At 42.6% G+C, this 19,981-nt stretch overlaps 1 protein-coding gene across 3 annotated transcripts in view; it reads left to right on the top strand.

The window, feature by feature from the left end:
- Window positions 1-19,981, top strand: part of LOC146384445 (RNA-binding protein Raly-like) — a 71,381-nt gene that overhangs the window by 18,440 nt on the left and 32,960 nt on the right. For 2 of the 3 annotated variants that reach the window (XM_084936396.1, XM_084936395.1), the window contains exon 3: window positions 10,252-10,302. The exons of the other annotated variant lie outside the window; for it this stretch is intronic. In XM_084936396.1, coding sequence (XP_084792522.1) covers window positions 10,252-10,302 — 51 coding nt within the window. The remainder of the gene's footprint in view (window positions 1-10,251; window positions 10,303-19,981) is intronic. 3 annotated transcript variants of the gene reach the window in all.

Consider the following 19,981-nt stretch of genomic DNA (forward strand, 5'->3'; position numbering starts at 1 on the left):
AATTAAGTACACCCTCATTGCTTACATAAGAATTAAGATGTCAAGTGGTAGTCAGGTGCTGCTACTCAAATGCACTTGATTAACTGATGACCAGTAAGAGTGAGCACCTTTAGAAAAACAGAGGTTTTGGCACTTTGGTGGTCTGGAGCATTCAGGTGTGCCACAATCTTCATCCAAGCAGAAAAGCTGCAAAAAACCCAAGAGCTCCATCTCAGCCTCTACAGGCCTCGGACGGCAGTTTAAATGTTCTTGACAGTGAAATTTGCAAAAGACTGAACGAGTGTGGCTTGTTTCTCTCCAGAAAGGCTGCATGACTTAGGTTTGCAAGCTGTATCTGAAAAACCCACCACAACAATGTCCTTTGTACAGATGAGAACGAAAGTGGAGATATTTGTCCAGAATAAACAGTAGGACATTAGAAAAATACAACAACAACAACAAAAAAAAAAAAAATAGCATATCAGCACAAACACCTCAAACCAACTGTCAGCACAATGATGGAGGGCTGATGATTTGGGCACCTGGGGGTCACTGAGTTGACCATTAACTCCTCTGTATATCAGAGTCAGATCTGAGGACACATGTCTGACAGCTAAAGCTCAAACCAAACCAACTGGACAATAATGCAAAGCCAACGAATCCATACCTCAAACTGACCGAAATGCTGTGGTGGGACCTTCAGAGAGCTGTTAATGAATCCTGCAAACCTCAGTGAACTGAAGCAGCTCTGTAAAGAGTGAGCCAAAATGTGATGTGAAGTGAGAGGGCGATAAAGTCATGTAGAAAACCATTACTTCAAGTTATTGCTGCTAAAGGAGGTTCTACAAGCGACTGAATCTCAGGGCGTACTTCATTTTTCACAGGACTGTATCTCTGTAGTTAAATAAAGTGTCACTTTAATTCTCTACTTTTTCCTTAGAGAGAAAGAAATTTTAGATTAGATTAGATTCAATTTATTGTCATTGAAATGTATATGACTCAAACAATGACCAAAGTGCAATCAATATGGATACATATACAGATATATACAATACACACACATATATAAATGCAACCCAATTACAATATGCACAATATTTAAATGAATGCACAGTTTTATTGTATGAAATGAGTGGATGTAATGTACATGTAAATGAGTGGTGTGTGTGTGTGAGTCCACAAGGTAGACTTGAGTATGTGCATTGCTACCATTGCTACCGTGTCCATTAAATTACACATAAAACATCAAATTCCAGCGTTCTTCTTCTGCAGGCAGGCGGTTGGTCTATTTAGGACTGATGACAGGACACATTCCCTCGACGTTTTCGTGCCATACCTGGGAGTTAAATAAAGTTAAATAAAAACACTTTCACAACAAGCTACAGATTTTCTGCTGCTCCTCACATTAAAATGGTTCATGGCATAACGTGGATGAGACATACGAATGTGTAGAACTGTGAATGATGCAAAGCTGCTCTACTGCAGTCCAAGAATAAAGACACGGAGCTGGTAATGATCTACTTAGTAGGTCCACTTTAAAATGTGTTTAACTATCAAGTGAAATTACGGCATTAAAAGTCCTATTTTGTATTTTTGATGATATTGTAAACGTCCAATAAGGGAAACATTTAACAACTGTGTCCGTGACGGGAAACGCTCAGTGGGTTCCAGCCACCGTTTCACCTGCAGCTCCATAGCTGTCTGTCTCATTTTCTTATTGAGACGTTATTTTGTTTCTTTTTTTCTATCAGCTGCAAAAATCTTAGAACTTTTGACTTCAGTGAAGCCTCCTCCTTCCACGTGTAGGGCTGCCTGCAGGTCGGTGCCTCCTGAATCCATGTGAATCAGCATTTAATTAACCGATGGGGAGGCCTCTCAGGTTCCCAGCAGCTCTGGGGTTGTACAGTCCTCACATTGATCTGTGCTTTTGTTGGAGGCAGACCTTCAGACTGCAAAGTGTGTTTTCCTACCTCCTGATTAACTTCACATCAACTAAGCGGGGGCAAAAAAAAAGAAATCAAAGGAGAGACAGAGGACGAGGGTGAGATGGAGAGAGAGATAGCGATGATGGGAGAGACACAGAGCGAGGGCACCGAGCAGAACTCTGTAATTATGTCTTCTTGTCCCTCGATCGCCCTGCTGAGATGAGCGTTTAGCGTAAAGAGATGAATCAGCGTTTCTTTTGAGGAGAAAAATAACAGCTCGATAAAGAGGCGGCACAAAAAACTCCCAAGAAAACAAAAACCATTTAACACACACACTCACACACACACACACACACACACACACACACACACACACACACACACACACACACACACTCGGAGGGAAGATAAAGAGAGGAAACTAAACAGCCTCCTTGTTTAAATTTAAATGTCGCCTTTGATGGAGCTGTGCTGCCGGCTGCCGGTTTCACCTCATCGACTCTGAAATGGCAGAGTGTGTTTACATGCAAACAAAACACGCAGTTTAAATATAATTAAGATAAGACTGTGGATGCAGGTTGGCCGGCAGGTCCTGTTTGGAGCTCACAGTGAGAAAAGATTTAAAACTGTTTACATCTGTCATCTTTTTCTGTATGTTCACTGAATGTGAGAAAATGATAATCCCCACATTGTCCATTATTATGCAGTGAAACAAATTATTTTTCACTTTAAAATATGTTTTTGGCGCTTTTGTATTAAAGCATTTATCTAGCAAAGTGCAGAAGCCACAATGCAGGATGTGTAATTCATATTTCATAATTAGTCTGAATTCCCACTTTGAATACTTCCCGGGATTTTTACGCCTTTTGGGTTTAAGCACAGGCCGTACATTGTCCTGTTCTCGCCTCAGATTGTGCTTTGTCTTTCTCCTTGAACTACAGCCTTCCTTCCTCTCATCTGCATGCGTGCTCTGCATATATAGCTTCAGAATAAATAGCTTTAGAAGTTTGAGCCATGGATATATTCTGCCTGAAACTTGTCTTTGGGATTATTACCACACATTTCTGAATGCTGCTTGTGGTAGTTTATGTACTACTAATACATAGTATTAGTAGTGCATAGTAGTATTTGGGGTGGGGGGTGAGTTTAGAATTACAGTCACAGTTAGAGCCATAGGTTTGTGCACAGTGTTGCAAAGAGTTTAACAAAAGTATTGCATTAACGGTTTAGGATTTAAATATTATTGCCTCCAAGTACCAAATTTAAGGTAAAGACCCTACAATAATACAGAGAAAACAGAGAAGACCCCAACAATCAGATGATCCTCTATGAGTAAGTGCTTTGGCGACAGTGGGAAATAAAAACTCCCTTTTAACAGTAAGAAACCTCCAGTAGAACCAGGCTCAGGGAGAGGAAGGCAATCTTACACATGTTGATCAACTCATCTGTTTTCAGTCAAGTTGTGCTCAAGATCAAAGTCACATTTGTCAGTTTTCAGGCAATAAGCTGTAAAGAGTGATGGAGTGTGAGCCATTTGAGCTACGAAATGACAGGGTAAATGTTACGTTTCTCACCGTCTCCATCCTTTTCTCTTCCCATCACTCACCTTGGTTCCATCTGCCCAAAGATCTTTTTTCCTGGACTCTGCAGGTGCTTTTAGATGTTTTTAAGAGCTAATCTGACCTAACCAGTGGTTTGCACATTGTTAAAAAGAGTCTATTTCCATTCATAAAGGAGCCTTTTGATTGTAGATCTTCACAAGAAGACACCTACCTCCTCGAGAGTATTCTTCCCTGAGCGAGTTACTGAGGAAGACTTTGTCTTAATCGTGGAAATAATTCTGCAATCTTCTGCTTTCATGGTCTTCCAGGCCTTTGGGTGTTGCTGAGCTGTTCAGTGAATCAGATTGTTGATTTTGTCACTTTTTGCTGTCTTTCTGAACGTTTCAGCCCACCGACCGCCTCCATCACTGGCATCCTCATTTCTCTGGACCTCACAGTTCCAGTGAACAGCTAACAGTCAAACACTTGGAATCATAACGGTTATCTTGTGATTGTGATATTTTATTTACTAAATTTGTGAATTGTCCAATACATTTTGAGCCTATGAAAATGGAGGGCTGTGTGTAAAAACGACTTTAATTCCTAAACAGTTAATGCGAAACGTTTGTTAAATACTCTGACTTAAAGCTGGAAATGTGTACTTGAGTCACGTCTTCACTGATTTAAAATGCACTGTGGTATACAGAGGGAAGCAGAAAATTTGCAAATGTGTGTTATTCTCCAAATAGCTGTGGACTGAACCACAGACTGTTGATGAGCTCAGTTCTACAGTTTTAAACACTCAGTTTTGGATATTGTAGAAAGTGGATATCACTAATATGCTCATATTACGCACATAACTGGTGGTGTGCACAGAAGCCTCACAATCTTTTCGGAGGAGAAAGTTGGCACAGGATGTACTGAGGGGCTACATTAAGGTCAGGTTAGGCTAAACAGGGATTATGTATAACTGTGACTATTGCAAAGCTGCTCTGGTAGTGCCCAGTAAGAAGAACATGGAGATTAGCAGAATTTTTCAGGTTTCATAGAAATTGTTCAATTTGATGGTGTGAAACATTCATTATGTATCCAAATAATTTGATTGGAGTGCTGTACTGGGGGATTTTTCCTAATGTACAGCAATGTGTTAGAGTTCTACGGCAATCCAAGGAGTCAAAGTGCTTCAGCTGTGAGTTTTCTTTTGGATGAGCGAATGGATTTGTACTTTCAGATCCATAGGGTACTCAAATTTCATAGCCCTGTTAAATCTGGTTTAATTGTATAAACGAACAACAGATTAAACTGCTTTCTTTTACTTTTTGAGACACTTTTTAAAAGTTGTATTTGCTGAACTGTAGGTTTTCTCAGATGTTGACATAAGCTGTATTTGTAAAACAATATTAGTGCTCCTGCAGCCAGCTCACAGTGACCTCAACGCTCACAGCGCTCACCAGCCGAGCCACGTCTCCCCCCTGCCCTGGCTTTCTGCTCGGACCGAGTACGGCTGAATGGCCCATTAACCTCCTCCTCGCCAAGCTACAGTACGCCGCCTGATTTATGACACTGCGGCGGGCTGCTGAGGGTGAGCGGTAAATCAGAATAAATGGAACCGTTGGAAGTGCACAGCATGGTCTCACCTGCCGTCTGACACTCACTCAGGAGCACATGAATATTGATGAGCGCGCACGCACGCACTGATTTGATGTTCAGCGCGTGAGAGCGCAAGCAGCGGAGGGAGGTTCCCGATGCTGAATGCTATCATTAGCATCGGAGGAGGGTTAGCATTAAGTGGTGGTTGGTAAAATGCAAATTCTTCGTCGTTTCCTCGCCGTTTCACCTCCCATTGTTCGTTTTAGTTCAGCCATGTTTGCTCACTTGGTAAACACTCAAATGCTTTTTTCTCTCTCCACGTTTTTCTTTACAAAACGGCGAGCAGATTCTCATCCCCCTCTGCGGAGAGGGGGAGGGATGTTTGAACACGTCATTGATTTCTCCCGCTCTCGACAAACGCTCTCTCTCAGTGTGTTTGTCCACGATGTTCATTGACGTTCCTCGCTGCTGTGTAATTATTCCCATCAGGAGAAAAGCCACGGAGCTCGATAATAACACCATTAGGGTCTACAGCAGTGCAGTGCAGAGCAAATTAAAGCCCTTATTAACACCTGAAACGGCTTTTCTGTGTGATTAGGAGCTCAGTTCTACACTTTTATAGCGTCCTGGATTTTATACCACAGCACCAACGCGTGTAGAGATCTACTATTGAGGAAACATTTACAAAGAAATTAAATAACAATAAAAAAACACAATAATAACGAAGAGCTTTGTAAAATAACAATTTACCGCTAAGAATCAGCACACCATTAATTATTATCACATTTGAGAATATTTGAGCTCTTGAATTTAGACCTCTCGTCTTAGCTGGTGGGAAATGATAAATGGGAGTGGGATAGTCAGTGAATACATCAGCAATCAGTCAGTGAGACATGGAAAACAGGCAAACCTGTGAGTGGGGTTTTCCAACAGCTTTTGGATTAATGCAGAAGATAAACTCTGTGTTATGTTTAAAGCTCATCTTAAACACACTTCAGGCATCTAACCAAAAAGCCATCCACATAACCCACTGACCAGGGAGCCAAAAAGCCAAAAATACTAACTCATTTCTGGGTTTTCAGACTCATTCCTGCAGCACTCTGTTGGCCGAGCCAGTGACGGGCACGATTTGATTGGTTTGTTTTACTAATGAAGTGGTCGGAGAATTCAGTTAATGAATGAACTTCGAATCAAAATGAGTTGTTTCATTTATAGTTCTGTTGAGCTGCAGTGTGAATTTTACAGCGGCTTCCCAATCCAGTATTGCTCTAAAAAGTGTAATAGACACACAGCTCCACCGCGCTCCGTCTTCACCACGACGGACCTGTACAGCAAAAGTACAGCAGACACACACATTAAATGTTCAGGGCTGAAAAACAAATTTAAGCTCTGTTAAAGACTCCGACAACATCAATGCACCAGCTCCAAGCATCTGCATCTCACCATTTTGTTTCTCCTCAGGATAATTTTTTTCTAACATTAACTTTGAGCAGTGATATCATGGGAAATAGTCTCAACCGCGAAGGTTCATCATTGTAACGTCTGTGATGAAGCAAGTAGTACAAATGCTTGTTCCTGCTAATCTGGAAATATTCTTAATATTGAGGTAAACATTTTCAGTGTCTTTGATAAATACACTAAGATTATTTAATTTAATACCAAATGACATGGACACCAAGGAAAAGTCCCTGGATCCAGATGGCTTTGTGACATTTTCTTGAGAAAATCTAAATCATGTATCATATTTTTTCTTGTTACAGTTTGATATTTGTGAAGATGTGACACAAATAAGTTTAATTTTGTACTGTTTGATAAAAGCAAACTTAAAAGCTCCTAAATTAAAATCAAGAGTTAATCACTTCTACGTGATGCACTTGTTCATGCAAATCTGTGCACATGAAGGGCAAAAATGATACAGCCCCCAGAACAGGAATGGTTTTACAGACGGAGGTTACTGACATTTTTTTCCTCCTCATCTTTTCTGACAATTTTTTTTAACTAGTTTTGCACTTGGCTAGGGTCAGTGTCACTACTGGTAGCATGAGGCCATACCTAGACCCTTCAGAGGTTGCACAGGTAGCCTAACTGCTCCACAATAGCACATTAATACGTGTCACTGCCAGAGCGTTTGCTGCGTCTCCCAGCACAGTCTGAAGAACATGGAGGCGATCCCAGGAGAACTGGGCAGTAGAACGCAATTAACTCATCAGCAGGACCAGTATCTGCTTCTTTGTGCAAGGAGAAATGGGATGAGCACTGCCAGAGCTACAAAATCACTTCCAGCAGCCCACCAGTGTGACCCAACAATCAGAACCAGACTTCATGAGGATGGCCTTAGGGCCCAACATCCTGTAGTGAGCCCTGTGCTCACTGCGCAGCACCATGGAGCCCGATTGGCATTTGCCACAGAATATGAGAATTGGCAAGTCCATCACTGGCACCCTGTGCTTTTCCCTAATGGGAGCAGGTTCACCCCGAGCACACGTGACAGACTTGAAAGGGTCTGGAGGAGTCGTTATGCTGCCTGTAACATCGTTCAGCATGACAGTGAAGATGTGGGAATGTATATCCATGTAGGTACACACAGGCTAGGAAGACGCCACCCTGACCTTTGGAAACACCCTGTTAATTTCATGACTTCATAGGCTTCAGGGTTATTTTAAAACTTATCCCCCTGATTTGATTAATTATGTTTATTATTTCAGGGCGTCACAAGTGTGTTACACTCCTGAACCTTTTGTTTTTAAAAAGCAATTAGTGCTTCAAATTAGGTGTTTTATTTGTAGAGAGTGGCAAATTAATATTTTATAATCCACCCTGAGGGCTGTGGAAAGTGTTTTGGCACTTTTAAATTAATTTGAATTCAGCGCCTGACCCCACTTTTACCCCCTCAGGACTCAAATCTGGATATTCCTGATCTAATTAGCTTGTCGTAGCCTGAGGCTGATCCTGTCCACTAAACCTCAGTGAAAGCTGCTGACGGAGAGACTGCAGCTTAACCTCTGTGGCAGAGGTTGTGAAATGCCCCTGAAAGGACCAAGATACCCCACAATATAAGTGTTAAAACTGCTGAATAAAAGCTTTCTATCTTTAAATACTGTGGACCGATTAGATGGATTTGAGTAATTTCATCAGGAACACTGCCAGCTGTGATGTATGTCATGGGATTACTTCCAATCCTCCTCCAATCTGGAACGGCTGCAGAGGTTGTGTTAATCTGTGATGAGCTGCAAAAAGTCCTGAATGAACCAAAATTTCCAATCTGTAAATTCTTCCTGATCTTGATTAGCCAATGAAATACTGAAATAAAATACAAGCACAGTCTGTGTTGGACTGCTTTCAGAGCATTTGTCCAGATGATCAAAGTTCATGCATGTTTGTGTAGTGACTGTAGCTTGTCTGTCCCGCTGCCTGTTAGCTGTGCATGTGTGTGTGTTTTACACTGCAAACTACTTACAAAAACGCTAAAGTTCGAACGTGCTATATGAGTGCAGAACATTTATTTTTGAAGAGGTCTGAGTTTAAATTACTTCTCTGGGCCACAGTGCTGTTTATCCATATTTTGGTGTGTGTTGCACAGCATTGAATATATTACCTGGCTGTAGACATCTATGTTCTCTTGAATATAATTTAACTAAATGGCACTTACTCAAACTGCCACGAAATACATCTGAAAGCTCATCAGCCATTTCTGGAGAGAATTCGTGACCCGGTTAGTCAAAGTCTGAACTATTTCTGAAGTGCACACTCACTTTCTTCCTCCTCCCACTGTCATCTACAAGGACATCACTTTACTGTGCATATGGTTTCATTTTTAAGTTATGTTCTATTCCAGCTGGTTGATTTGTTTTTGTGCCAGTTATGCAAAATTTTACCTTCATGCTATGAATATTTTCCGAGTCCAGCCCTTGAACATATGGGTGAGTTAAAAAATAGCACTGTTTAAGTTCTAAGGCTGAAATCTGCCTTTTTTCAGGTTATTTTTTTCATGAGGTATCATCGTTTCAGTAGCAAAACTGCAGCGACTCGCAGTCTGTGACAGAGGAGGAGAAACAAGCGCCGGCACCGTGGATTTTTATGGAATAGGTGGCTGTTCAAACCAAGACAGAGCATGTGAAAGTTCTCGCTCAGCTTCCATCATCTCAGTAACATTTACGTCGTAGAAATGCTCAAATGTGTTTTTCATTCTGGAAATTTTCTGTGCGTGTTTTGTACTTCTGAATTTTTATGATGGGTCAATATTCTATAAAAAAAAAAAATGAGGTAAATAAAAAGGCTCCAAGTTACAACCTCCTTCTATAAAAATATTCAGAGTATGAAGGTAAAAATTTGAATGACTTCAGTTGGGAATAGATGGTGAACATGATAAATATATACCAGATAATCATAAAGCATGTGAACCCCATAATAATAATTTTTTCTCAAAGTGCCTGTAGAATTGGGTTTTGGAAATACATTAACTTTAAATGTGTCCACTCAAACTAGAGCAGAGTTAAACAACATCTTCACTTCATTCCTTTTACTGGAGTCTTTTAAATGCTCATGAAGCTGCTGTGAAATCAGTCAGGTGAAAAGTGCTCTGACACCTCCAGGAGTCACGAGGAAGAAAAAATTCATTTTTCTAAACATGCCACAGTCGGCCTGAGCGCATATATAAAATGCAGAACAGCCTGAAGGATATTTTTTACAGGGATTAAGAGGAGTTTGTAGCTAGTTATATGGCCTGTTATGTGCTCATAATCAAAGCAGCGCACATCCTCTGAGGTGAGCTGTAACATCAAAACTAATTGCACAGATAAACCAGCAGTGTGCGCCATAACAGAGTTGTTTAGTGTGATCCCGGCGCAGAGGAGCAGAGCTGCCCCACAGATCAATAGTCACGTTTAGAGCTTTGCTCTTACAAAGCTCAATAGGAGATGCACGACTGAGCCGCAGCTCTAAGGTGGCGCCTGATCGATACCACTGTTAAATGCTGATTAATACCCATAGCTGCTGATGAAGATGAATGATGGCAGCAGCCAGAGTGATGGTGGAAGGACATGGATTTTGCCCCAAATCTCCTGTTTTCCTATTATGACCCAGTTTGTCCCAAGAAGACTGCACGTGTCCAATCTTTAACATTTTATGTAATGAATACAAATAGTTTTCCAACATCAGGTTGGAAGAATATCCTCCTCCAATCATTTCTAAGCTCTTTATTCTTGCTCTCCCCTCAGATCTGATTATGACATGGAGTATGACAAATACCCGGATGACTGCTATAACCGGTAAGTCCATGAATTGTTCACAGAACTGCTTTTTAAATGGGGGAGACCCCAAGAAGGATCAATGATCAGTGATCTATATAAAGTTAAATGTGCGTTGTTCAGTTGCACTGGCACTTTGGTAAAGTTCAGTTTGGTTTGTTGCCACTCAAACAAAAAAACACTGCATTTTCAAATTTTAACTCAAAACTGAACCTTTTTCTAAACCTGTCCAAGTAGTTTTGGTGCCCCAAACTCAACCCACACAGTCTCAATCAACTATGGAAAACAGCGGCTGGAGCTTGTGACATGACCAAAAATGATTACCATATGCAATGAACTTGTGACGGTGTTGCTTTCGAAAGGTTTGCTTCAAAGAAACAATTTGTCTGCATTTATAAATAAGACAGCAGTTATCTGCAGACCCTCGCCAATCTTTCTGTGTGTCTGCAGTCAGACTGGGAGGGACTGCAACTGTTTGGAGACAGGTTGCTTCTTAGCAGGTAATCCGTGCAGTCACATGGTGGTTGACACTGATTGCCCTTCAGAGGTGAAGGTTGTTGCATGTCCAACTTCTGGATGACCAGAAGCGGCTCTTTCGGCTCGGCTCACTAAAAAGAGACAGCTCTTTCGTTTATATATAAATATATACGGGGGCCCCTAGAGACAAAGCATGTACAAACTCCAAAACACAACGGGTGTGTGTGTGTGTGTGTGTGTGTGTGTATGTATCTATAGATATATATTAGGGGTGCAACGATACACAAAATTCACGGTTCGGTTCGATACTTTGGTGTCATGGTTCGATATTTTTTCGATACAAAAAAATGCTCATGCCTTTTTTAATTTGTAATTTATTAAGATCATAAATATTTCTTTTAACTCAAAAATACAGTTTTTAAATTAAATGTTGCTGAAACAACAAAATAATAAAAATAAATAAAAGAGTTTGGAAACGAGTTTATTACAGAGAAATGTCCTTTTTCAAAAGAAAAGCTATGCTATACCCTTCTTCTGGGGTATATTCTAGGGAGCATATTGAACATATAAAATGAATAAAATGAACCACTCTCTGATGGACCTCACCTCACAGTCATCTTCTGGAGTGCTAGCACTTAGCTGCGTATACAACAAAAACAACTTAAATAAAAATATGTATTGCACAGAGGTATCAACCATATACAGTTCTGCATTATTTGGGGATCCCTGACTGTATTTTCTATTCTTGGCAGAATATAAAACAAACACACCCAATCCCTGACATGAAAACAATTTTAGAACCATGTTCTATGGTGTACAGAAAACACGTGAAAACTTAAATCTGGTAAAGCTATACTTCACATATTTTCTGTTGTGCATACTTAGCACCATATAAAACAAAACAAAAAAAAAACACCATGTAAAGAATAAAAAATAAATAAAATAAATACAAATAAAAGCTATGCTATACCCTTCTTCTGGGGTATATTCTTAGCAGCATATTAAACAAATCAGGTACCCATAAAATGAACCACCTCCCCTTACACTCATCTTCTGGAGTGCTGGCACTTAGCTGCATATACAACATAAACAACTTAAATAAAAGATCCACTTAAATACAAACTAAAACATAGTTTACACAATTTCCATGTTCTTCTTCAGAAAAATTAGGATGTCCACGTGTTCTGCTGACAGTACAGATCTGCTTGCTGTAACAATGTCACCTGCTGTGGAAAACACCCTCTCATTTGGGACAGAGGTTCCAGGTGCAACCAAGTAACACTGTGCCAACTTGGAAAGATGAGGGTAGAAGCTGTGATGTTCCTTCCACCATCTCAGTGGGTTATCATCTGTGGGAATGCAGTCTGCTAACCTGTACAAGTTAATTTCCTCCTCTGCCACTTCGGCTGCAGACCTGGTCCTTGGCTCCTGTGCCATGAACAGTTCTCCAAACAACTCCTTCATGGCCGACTTTTTCTCTGGTGGAGATGCTGTTGGTGAATCTGAAGAGTTTGCTGCTTGAGTCTCTGCGGAGGTCGCAGTTTCTGTTGTGCCTGCGGCTTGGTCCTGAGGAAATATAAACAACCAAACTATTAATTGTATTTGTTTAAATAATATTTATAAATCAAGCAGTAGCAAAATAAAATTTCAAAAATGAAAAAAAGAAATTTATGTACTTGTTCATTGCTCAGGACAAGCTCTGTGGTGCGTGCTCCATAGACTCTCAGCTGAGTGACATCATCCAAGTGTCGCAGGGACTTGAATCATGGATCTAAAGCTGTGCACTTGTGTAGGTAATTCTGAAGGACATGATGAGCGTATCTCTGCTCCAGGTCCTCCCTGATGTTGGTTTTTTTTTACATCTCTCACTGCTGGGCTGTCATCATCAGACTGTGCCATAGAGTTCAGGATGTTCATTTTAAGTGGCAGGATCATGGATGCTGTTGGAGATGACGCTTCACACATAATGGCTGTCACAGTTTTTAGGGTTTTCATGACTGTAACAGGATTTTCAGCCAGTGCATGTTCTTCCTGAGTTAGATTCTGAATGTACTTCATACTCTTCTTCACAGTGTTGTCGGCCATAGCAGCATACACTGCAGCTTGCTGTTCAAGATATCTTTCCATCATGTCATGAGAGGAGTTCCACCTAGTTGGAACACCTTGAATCAGTTTTTTTTCACCAAGCTGTAGCAGTTGCTGTTTTTTCATAAACACATTGCATTCTGTTGTGCTTCTGTGAAAGGAGACAATTCTTCTCATCTTTGCCAGGAGATGGGAAACCTTCTGCACTGCCATTCCTTTCTGAGCAGCTATATTAATAGTATGCGCAAACCATCTGATTTGTGGCCCCAGTCCAGCAGCTGTGACGGCATTAACTATGTTCTTAGCATTGTCAGTAGTTACAGGTATTGTCACATTTGGTTGCACTAACTTCCAATCTTCCCCAGCTTCAGACAGACCTTTGGCTAAGTCGTTAGTGGTGTGACTTTTGACCAGGCGTGTCTGCAAAACAGTTTTTCATCTGCCATTCCGGATCAATGTAATGTGCGGTGACAGTCAGGTAGCCCTGTGTAGCTCTTGACGTCCAGCCGTCTGTGTTTAGAGCAACAGTGGGTGCTGCTGACACTGCCATCTCTAATTTAGCTTTTGTCTCCTTGTACAAAGCAGGAACTGCGGTATCAGTGAAATAGGTTCGTGAAGGAATACTGTAACGGGGCTCAAGTACTCTCAGCATTTCCTTAAACTCGGTGTTTTCTACAACAGAAAAGGGTCACATGTCGACAGCAATAAAAGTAGCAATTGCCCTGTCGATTTTTTTTGCCCTCTTAGAATCATGTGCTAACGGCTGTCTAAATGACTCGGGTAAAGTTTGTAGCATGCGTGCTTGCTGTTGTTTTTGTCTGCTTCTGCACTAGGGTGATGTCGGCTTAAATGTGCATTCATATTTGTTGTGTTCCCACCGATGTAATTAACCATGGCGTGGCACATCCGACATAGTGTTGTAGTTTTGTCCACAACGTGCTTACCATCAGGGTCATACTTCACATGAAAGCCAAAATAGTTCCAAAAGCCAGATTTCAATGACAGTGGAGGAGGTTCAACTTCGGGTGGCATTGAAGCAGTTGCCATGTTGCAACTAGCTTAACTTCTGTCTTGCTAGCTTGAGTGAATGCATGTGGGCAGCGCTCAGTGGATCCGTGCTTGACAATGCAGCCTAGGCAGAGTAGTCGAACGCAGATCCACTGAGCTCTCAACACAGACAGCATCATCAGAAGAAACGTTGATAAAATAAATATAAAATTTTGTATCGTTCAATACATATGCGTACCGAACCGAAAGCACTGTACCGAATGGTTCAATATCGATACATTTATCATTGCACCCCTAAAATATATACACACACATATAACATATATGTGTGTGTGTGTGGGGGGGCATCTCCCATTTTGACCTCTGGACTTTCAGGTTATACTCGGCACAGATTTTCCTGTACACTATGCTGGCCACTTGGTGATGGCGTTCCATGTATGCCTTGCCTGCTAGCATCTTACACCCTGCTGTTATGTGCTGGATTGTCTCTGGAGCATCTTTACACAGCCTGCACCTGGGGTCTTGCCTGGTGTGATAGACCCCAGCCTCAATGGATCTTGTGCTTAGTGCTTGTTCCTGTGGTGCCATGATTAGTGCTTCCGTGCTGTCTTTCAGTCCAGCTTTGTCCAGCCACTGGTAGGATTTCTGGATATCAGCCACCTTCTCTATCTGCCGGTGGTACATACCGGGCAGGGGCCTGTCCTTCCATGATGGTTCCTTGCCTTCCTCCACTTTCTTGGGTTTCTGCTGCCTGAGGTATTCACTGAGCACGCTGTCAGTTGGGGCCATCTTCGTGATGTATTCGTGGATGTTTTTTGTCTCATCCTGGACTGTGGTGCTGACACTCACCAGTCCCCGGCCTCCTTACTTCCGCTTAGCGTACAGCCTCAGGGTGCTGGACTTGGGGTGAAACCCTCCATGCATGGTAAGGAGCTTTCTTGTCTTGATGTCAGTGGCTTCTATCTCCTCCTTTGGCCAGCCTATTACCCCAGCAGGGAACCTGATCATGGGTAGGTGTTGATAGCCCGGATCTTGTTCTTACCATTCAGCTGACTCCTCAGGACTTACCTGACCCTCTGCAGGTACTTGGTGGTTGCAGCTTCCCTAGCGGCCTCTTCATGGTTCCCATTCGCCTGCGGGATCCCCAGGTACTTGTAACTGTCCTCTATGTCTGCAATGTTGCCTTCTGGTAGTTTGATCCCCTCCGTTCTGACTACCTTCCCTCTCTGTGTTACCATCCGATTACACTTCTCCAGCCTGAACGACATTCCGATGTCATTGCTGTATATCCTGGTGGTGTGGATCAGTGAATCGATGTCTCGTTCACTCTTGGCATACAGCTTGATGTCATCCATGTACAGGAGGTGGCTGACAACTGCTCCATTCCGTAGTCGGTATCCGTAGCCAGTCTTGTCAATTATCTCACTGAGGGGGTTAAGGCCAATGCAGAACAGCAGTGGGGACAGAGCATCTCCTTGGTAGATCCCGCACTTGATGGTGACTTTGCTATGGGCTTGAGGTTGGCCTCCAGTGTTGTCCGCCACATCCCCATTGAGTTCCTGATGAAGGTTCACAGGGTCCTGTTGATCTTGTACAATTCTAGGCATTCCAGGATCCAGGTGTGGGGCATTGAGTCATAGGCCTTCTTGTAATCAATCCAGGCAGTGCACAGGTTGGTCAGTCTGGTCCTGCAGTCTCGGCTGACTGCTTGGTCTGCCAGTAGCTGGTGTTTTGCGCCTCTGGTATTCTTGCCCATCCCTTTCTGTGCTCCGCTCATGTATTGACCCATGTGCCTGTTCATCTTAGCCGCTATGATGCCTGACAGGAGCTTCCACGTGGTGCTGAGGCAGGTTATTGGTCGGTAGTTGGAGGGGACCGGTCCCTTCTGGGGGTCCTCGAGGATCAGGACTGTCCGGCCTTCGGTTAGCCATTCCGGGTGTCTCTCGTCAACTAGCAGCTGGTTCATTTGTGCTGCCAGGCGCTCGTGGAGTGCAGTCAGCTTCTTCAGCCAGTAGGCGTGAACCATGTCAGGGCCTGGTGCTGTCCAACTCTTCATACTGGAGACCCTTTCTTGGATATCTGCCACTGTGATGGTTACTGGACCCTGTTCGGGGAGGTCGCTGTGGTCTGCCCTCAGATCCACTAGCCACTGAGCATTGCCGTTATGGGTTGCGTCCTTCTCCCATATGCTCTTCCAGTATTGCTCCATCTCCAGCCTTGGTGGTGCTGTTCTCTTATTGTTCCCTTGCCACTGAGAGTACACCTTTGCTAGTTCATTTACCTGTTACTACCACACACCAAATCCGGTCGTTGGTACTTCCTGGCTTGTGTAGCCACTAGGTGAGAAAAGTTCAACACTGCCCCTAGCATCCTGGAGCACTTCCGTTGCGCTTCGGAGTTTGTAAGAGCTTCGGAGTTTGTACGCACTTTGTCTGTAGGGGCCACCATAAATATACTTTTATTTATGCACTCCACATAAAATGTAATAAATAAACTATAAAATACAAAAACCAACTATTTACATTTCAACTTCTAACTATTTAAATTTTCAGCTTTCTCCTTTTAAACAAATGTAAAGTGAAACAACACAAAACACTGCAAACCACAACACAATTAAATATAAATATAAATATGAAAACAAAAAGAGGATGCACATTCTGTCATATGGGCCTGGGATGATTTTTTGGGAGAGTGTTTTTCTGTTTGGAATTGCATACATAGGATTCACTGCATGAATAAACTTTCTGAATCCTTTATCACGCGAAACTGAAAATAATTGTGGATGATTACTATACCTTTCTAATGTGATGATGTTGTCTCTTGTTGTTGTCCCTGGCTCTCTTTCTCTCTCTTTTCCACCTGCTCTGTTTCTGTGCTATTGCGAGTGTAACTACCACCACGGCACCAATGCTAATGTGGTGTAACAGGTTTTCTCTGACAGCCCGGCAGATTCTGACCTAATAGCAGCATTTGACACCCTGAGAATGAAAATGACGCTCCACACAACAATTGAGCTGATATTTTTGTTTTGATGTCCCCCAAACAATTTGCTCATCAGGTCTGAACCACCTCCAATCTCAAGTTTGCAGCTTTCCAGCATCTTCTAAAAGTTATTTTCAGAGTGACTCAGACTGCACATTTACAGCTGAGAGGTGAAAATTGGTCACCCTCTGAGAACATGAATTGTCTCGACTCTTGCAAAGTGGCAAAGTGATTTCCTGTTGGTTGGCAGCCAACACAAGACTGTGAGGTTAGGAGAGGATCTGCTTGTCTCAGAAAGCTGTTTCATGGCTCTGGGAAAAGATAAAAATCTCAGTTTGACCTTGTTGTGCTCAGACTTCAGCCAGTTTGAAGAGGCATTTTGTGAAGAGGAGTGCAGCTGTTGGCCTCCCATCCACCAAACCACCACACCAGCTCAGAATATTTTGCTCTATGATAAAAACAGAAAGGGGCACACATTCAGAAACACAATACAGTCATAAAGAACCAAATATCAGGCACCAAACAGACAGAGAGGAGGAAATGACAGAGCTAAGCTGGGAAGATTAAAATCAAGCAGGATTATTGAAAGAGAGAAAAGCAAGAATGAGATAGAGATGGAAAAGAGACAGAAAGCTCAGACAGATGCATGTCAAGAGTCAAGAAAATGAAGAGAATGAAAAGAAATATAAAAAACAGAAACATGAGTAAATTACTCATAAAAAGACACAATCAAAAACAAAATAAATGGCTGCCTCTCTCTACAACATGACAGATTGCACTATCGAGCTGAAAAATGGACCACAGTTAAAAACTTAACTGTCTCAAAACTTCAAAAAGAAATGTGTTTTTGTTCACTTGTCTCAAATGTAAGTGAACATTATGTTATGATCTGACATGCAAGTTATAGATAATGTCAGGAAAACTGCTCATCAGGAAACTGCTATAGTACTAAGTGCTAACATCTGCAGTTCACAGATGTTAGCACTTAAAAACAGTATACTATAATCATAAATATACATAGATACTGTGTAATAATGCCATCTAACAGATTGATGCACTCACTTATAATTAATGTATTAAAAGATACATAGGAGCGGGTTTGTGGAAGCCATCTGTATTCTGAAGTAATCGTGTTTTACGTATGTAGCTAGAAACAAGCTACGTATGCAGTAGGTCAAAGGAGGATAAGAGGAGTTGTAGGCGTTCGCGTGCCATTTCAATTTGAATCAAAAGGCATTGTGTGCACTTTCATTCTCCAGATATGAAGGATCAAAGCTTTGTTTTATCGTCTGAGAGGGTATCTTAACCAAAGAAACAAGAATGCAAAGGAAAGAGACAGCACCACCGGTATCTTAATGTGACCAAGTGGTCGGCGGGGTTATATAAAAACTACTAAAAACAACAACGCCACCTAGGGGAATTTCACCCCCAGGAAATATATATTTAAGAAAAATAGATAAAAACGAAAGAGACCGCACAGATTCAAGGATGCACACCGAGGCAGGTTGGCTCCAATATTAATACAGTTTTATTTATTCTGACGAAAATAAAATGAAACATTAAGAAAATACTGAATGTAGCGTCGTAGTTGACAGTGTCCTAAAAGTACAATAAAACAACCATGGAACCGGGACTTACCAGTAGCCGTGGACCCAAAAGAAGACCACACGAAAAGAAAATCATGACAGCCGGCACCCAGTGCTGTACAAAGGAAAGTGTGAAAATGACCCACCACCTATGGTCCCAGGGCCACTGGCATGTCCTCTGTTCACTGGAATAAAAAACACAGAACAACGAGTTAAAAGAATAAAAGGACACTGAGCGTTAAGCTCACTACATATCATAAAAAACTAAAACCAACTTCAATCTTTAATAGCTCTAATAAAAACACGTGCACACACACACGCCAACTGGTAGGCTTACACCCCACGAGTCAGCTTGTGCTGGTTGTAATTGTCCAAGCCTCGATCACAGGCCGGTCTGGCTCCCCACAGACTGGAACCTGGCAACTGAGGCGGTTTAACGTTCTCAGCACGACACTTGGGCAGAGGATCGCTCTAGCCCGATCACAGAGGCGTGGGTGCAAGCAGCAGGCCAGAATAAAATCGAATAAAACCAGGTGAACCAAAAAAAGGTAAGCCCACTTAATAAAAACAGTTCCACGAAAATAAAAGACGACACTAGACAAGACAGCAGCTCCACCAAGGAGGAGCCCTCACAACAGCGGCTGGGAAGGCGTTTCACTCATCCAGTTAAGGTCGGGCGGTTTGCCATGGAGAGGTAAAGGCAGCAATCAAACCCTTAAACAAAGGATAAATGTAACCTTAGCCTCCTATAATTGTGAATGCTAAAAAAAGTAGTTTGAGCAGGTTACCCCAGGACCGGAGGCGCTATCCTGCACTACCGGAGATAACTCGAGCACCTCTCTCCGCAACGCTGGAGTGAAACAGAAACGGCCGCGCTACAACAGGGCCGCAAAACTATATTATTACAAATTCCGGTACTCGGAGGGAATTGGAGGTTAAGCGAGAGCCTACCTGTAGCTGTCATGCGATCTGCTCACGTGCTGATCGATGCGTAGCAGTGTACCAGCATTTACTACTGCTTTTCGGCAACCCCCCCCTTTTGCATTGGCGCCCCGACAATGACTCAAGGAAACACTAACACCATGGCCTCAATATGCCAAGCTGAGCATTAGCGACTGGTCCAGATTCGACAGGACGTGGCGATGAATGTTAGAGTGCAGGCCAGCAGTGGTACGTGCTGTTCTCTCCAATTGTGGCCCACTCACCTCAGAATGTCCAACAGAGCCTGAGGAAGAATCTGGGGGAGCAGAGGTCGGGGTGCTACAAGCACGCTGGGAATAGGGGCGATCGTGGCTCAAGAGTTGGGCGTTCGTCTTGTAATCGGAAGGTTGTCGGTTCGAGCCCCGGCTCCGACAGTCTCGGTCGTTGTGTCCTTGGGCAAGACACTTCATCCTGTCCGCTCTTAATTAGCAGGCACAGATGCGGTGGAGCCTGTGGACAAGGTGCAGGAGGCCCCGGGCTGACCTGTGCCTTCAACATGTTGCGATGGACATGTCGAACCTTTTCCAAGTCTCCCACGGGGGCAATGGTATAAACAGCCCTGTTCCCTTGAGGTGCCCTGA

The sequence above is a fragment of the Perissodus microlepis genome, chromosome 7 (assembly GCF_051167445.1).
Source record: "Perissodus microlepis isolate ML-2025 ecotype Zambia chromosome 7, ASM5116744v1, whole genome shotgun sequence".
NCBI lineage: Eukaryota > Metazoa > Chordata > Actinopteri > Cichliformes > Cichlidae > Perissodus > Perissodus microlepis.